The sequence below is a fragment of the Wickerhamiella sorbophila genome, assembly GCF_002251995.1.
Source record: "Wickerhamiella sorbophila strain DS02 chromosome Unknown contig10, whole genome shotgun sequence".
Taxonomy (NCBI): Eukaryota; Fungi; Ascomycota; class Dipodascomycetes; order Dipodascales; family Trichomonascaceae; genus Wickerhamiella; species Wickerhamiella sorbophila.
In genome coordinates this window covers 2,724-6,668 of record NW_020193997.1, presented here as the reverse complement: position 1 = coordinate 6,668, position 3,945 = coordinate 2,724, and the positions used below count along the sequence as shown (strand labels likewise).

General features: G+C 18.4%; 1 protein-coding gene across 1 annotated transcript; it reads right to left on the bottom strand.

Annotated features, from left to right (window-relative positions):
* Positions 1–3,268: 3,268 nt before the first annotated feature.
* On the bottom strand, positions 3,269–3,709 carry B9G98_01800 (Cytochrome c oxidase subunit 1; the record flags this gene model as incomplete). Its single annotated transcript, XM_024808357.1, has 2 exons — positions 3,269–3,480; positions 3,688–3,709. 2 exons carry the CDS (start codon positions 3,707–3,709, stop codon positions 3,269–3,271), a joined length of 234 nt encoding a protein of 77 aa, XP_024664125.1.
* Between the last annotated feature and the right edge of the window lie 236 nt (positions 3,710–3,945).

Genomic DNA, 3,945 nt, shown 5'->3' with positions numbered 1-3,945 from the left:
AATATAATTAAACTATTAATAGAATCAATAAATAAGAATACAGATAAAATATTAAAAATTATTAATAAAATAAATTCTTTAATATAAACTGTTTTAACATAATAATTACTATAAGTACCTAATATTATTAAATAAATAATACTTAAAATTAAAATTAAATTTTTAATTATAACATTATATGTTGTTAATAAGAATGTATTATTAAATATTAATATACCATTATTAATTAAAGTTAATGATGTACTATTATTTAATATAACTATCATATATAATATTACTAAAATACTAATATGAATTATATTTTTATACTCTTTTATAGTAAATTTATTATTTGAACTTATTAATACTAATGATAATAAACCAATTATTAACATATTAATTTGTCTTACATTTAATTTATTTAATTAAATTAAATGCTTATATATAAAATAAAGTAAAATTAAATTTATATAATAATATAATACAAAATTAAATTAAGATTGTATTACAAGAGTATTATATGTATGTAATAGTGCTAGATTATCAGAAGCTCATTCTAAGCTAGCTGTTCTATTTGAGTTATATGTATTAAATATAGCATTTGACTCAATAAAATCTAGTGCATAAATATTAACAACTGCTTTATTATTATATTTGTTATCTATACCATTTACTAATTGATCATAAATAATATAGAAGAATAATACAGTAGATACTGTTGAGATTAATGATCCAAATGATGAAACTAAGTTTCAACCATAGAATGCATCTAGATAGTTTAGATATCTTCTAAGCATACCTTGTAATCCTAAGAAATGTTGTAGCAAGAAGGTTACGTTAGCTCCGACAAATAATGTTCAGAATTGAATTTGCGCTAATTTCTCATTATAATATAATCCTAAGATTTTTAGTGATCAGAAGTAATATCCACCAAATACGGCGAATACTGCACCTAAACTTAATACATAGTGGAAGTGCTTATTATAATATATATATCTATTATATATTATATGTTGGACTATATCTTTATTTATAATTTACTTACAAATAGTATTTTGTACCATAAAAGATTTTCATATTTAATAAAATCTAATATAAATGATTTATATATATGATATTCTAGAGAATTTTTAAGACATTTATTATATTTTCTAATATCTAAAAAATATTTAATTTTAGATACACGATAAAATTTCATATCAGAATATAATCTATTTATCATAAAATAATCATATATTTGCATCATACTATTTACATTTTGATATTTAAATGTTATATTATTATTATTTTTAATATTTTTATTTTTAAAACTAACTGATAGTTTACAATTAAGAATTACATAATCTAAATTTAAAAGAATATTGTTATATTTAACTTCTAATACACATTCAATTCTATTACTTGTAAAATTAAATATAATACTACCATGGGTATCAATTAAACCAGCTAAATATAGACTTAATTTAATAATTATATAATTAAGTTTAATAAGTTTTATTTGTAAATAATTACATGCTTTTAAAAAACTTTCATTTTTCAATCTTATTAAACCATTAATATTATTAATAATATAAGTCATTTCTAGTAATGTTGAAATAACATATATTGAATATAGTTTATTATTAATTTTTCTAATTCTTCCGATATGTAAAGTATTTTGAATATAAGTTAATATACGTAAATCTCTATTATGTAATTTTATTTTTATAGATTTTAATGTTAATTTATTATTTAATATTCTTAAATCAAAATTACCACCTCCATCTATAACACCAGCTAAATATTCTCAAAATTTATTATCATTAACTTCTTGAATATTAATTATTTTTTTTAGTTTAAGTATTAAAATATTTGTATTAATAAAGAATAAATTATTAATAAAAAACTAAAATATTTTATAAAAAGATTAAATATAATAATTAAATAAGTAAGTAATATAAATAATTGACGTTTAGTCTCTGAGACACCTAATCATTTATAAAAATGATCCTTAAAATATAAGGTTAAGTTATCTGCTGATTTTATATTGATATATTTATAATAAAATATAATTAGTAATATATTATTTTGACTATATATATTTAAATATTGTAAATAATATTTAATTCCATCTATATTATTTAATAAATAATGAAGATAACATATAAATAATATATATAGTAAATATATACTAAACAACATAAGTTCCAGCATAAAGTCAATTACAAATTGATATAAAATATCTATATCAACAAGGCCCACTATTTGAGCTACTACGTAGTAAGTCAATAATTTACACAATTCACATTGTGGATCGGACTATAACTTATCTAATTATTTAACTTAATAAACTTTTGATTATCACGTTTAGTCTCTACGGATCCTACTAATTAATAATATATTATATCATTAACTTTGGTTTCCACGGTATTGTCTTATATATATCATATAAATTATTATTTATATAATATTATTATTTTATACATTAGTAAAATATATAAGATTTCACCGTTAGCATATTATTTTATAATATACCGAATATATTAAATTAAATTAAATTAAATTAAATATTCATGGTGATAAGACCACACGACACTTACTTAAAATTAAATAATATTAATTTTAAATTTATTTAATTGATCTTTTTTATTACCTAATAATAGATAATTATCAAAATGTTTAATTATAGAAATTAATGAAATATGTTTATATACTTCAATTAAATATGAATTAAGAGTTAGTTCTTTTATTTTATTAGATATATTAAAATATACTTTAATCATTTCTAATAAAAATTTATCATATTTTTGATTAATAGAAAATGAATGATTATTATTATTTCTAATAGAAAAACAACCTTCTACTTCTACAAATCCACTTAATCAAAGATTGAAATAAGAAAGTAAACTTTTATTATTAAATTGCTTTATTAATAATAGTTGTATATCATATTTTTTATTACGATTAGTTAAATAAGTATTTATTATATAATTTTTATTATATGATAGATTATTAGATAATAATAAGCATTTTTTTAAGAAAATTAATTGACAATTCTTTCTTGTTGTTAATAATAGATATTTATCAAAGATCTTTATAATATTTTGTATACTTTTTTTATTATCTACAACTCAATAAACAAATTTCTTTTTTTATCTACTCCTACTATACCTCCTATAACTTTAGAAATATTTATTAACATACTTTTATTAGATTCTAAATATGTTAATTTAATAATTAATCTAAATTGTAAATTTTTATAATTAAAATGGTTTACTTGAATATTACCAATACCATCCATTAAACCTACTCAAAATATTTTAATATATTCAAGATCATTTATTAAATTATTTGATTTAATATTATTTAATTTATTTTTTAATTTTTTATCGTGGAATGCAATATCTAAAGATGCATTAGCTAATACTATACCTGTTACACCACCCGCCGTGAATAAGAAAATAAATCCAATGGCGTATAATAATAGTGTTGTAAAACGTAAAGATCCTCCATATAATGTTGCTAATCATGAGAATATTTTAGATCCTGTTAGTATAGCAATAATTAATGATGCACCTGAGAAATAAGCTCTACTATCGGCATCTAAACCTACTGTAAACATATGGTGTGATCATACACAGAATCCTAAGAATCCTATGCTGGCCATCGCGTACACCATTCCTATTTTCCCGAAAATAAGTTTTTTAGCATATGATTGTATGATCATACTTACCATACCAAATGCTAGCATTATTAAAATATATACTTCAAGATGCTTTTTTTTTATTTGGACTATATCTTTATTAAATATTTTTACTATTTCATTTAAATTCAAATTTTAATCAAGCTTTATATATAGCTGTATTTATTAGATTATGATATGCTTTTAATAATTTTAAATCAAAAAATATTTTAACTAACATTAATCTATTAAATTTGGTTGTTCTAGATAGATTTAATTTAACATAACTATTTATTCAATTAATA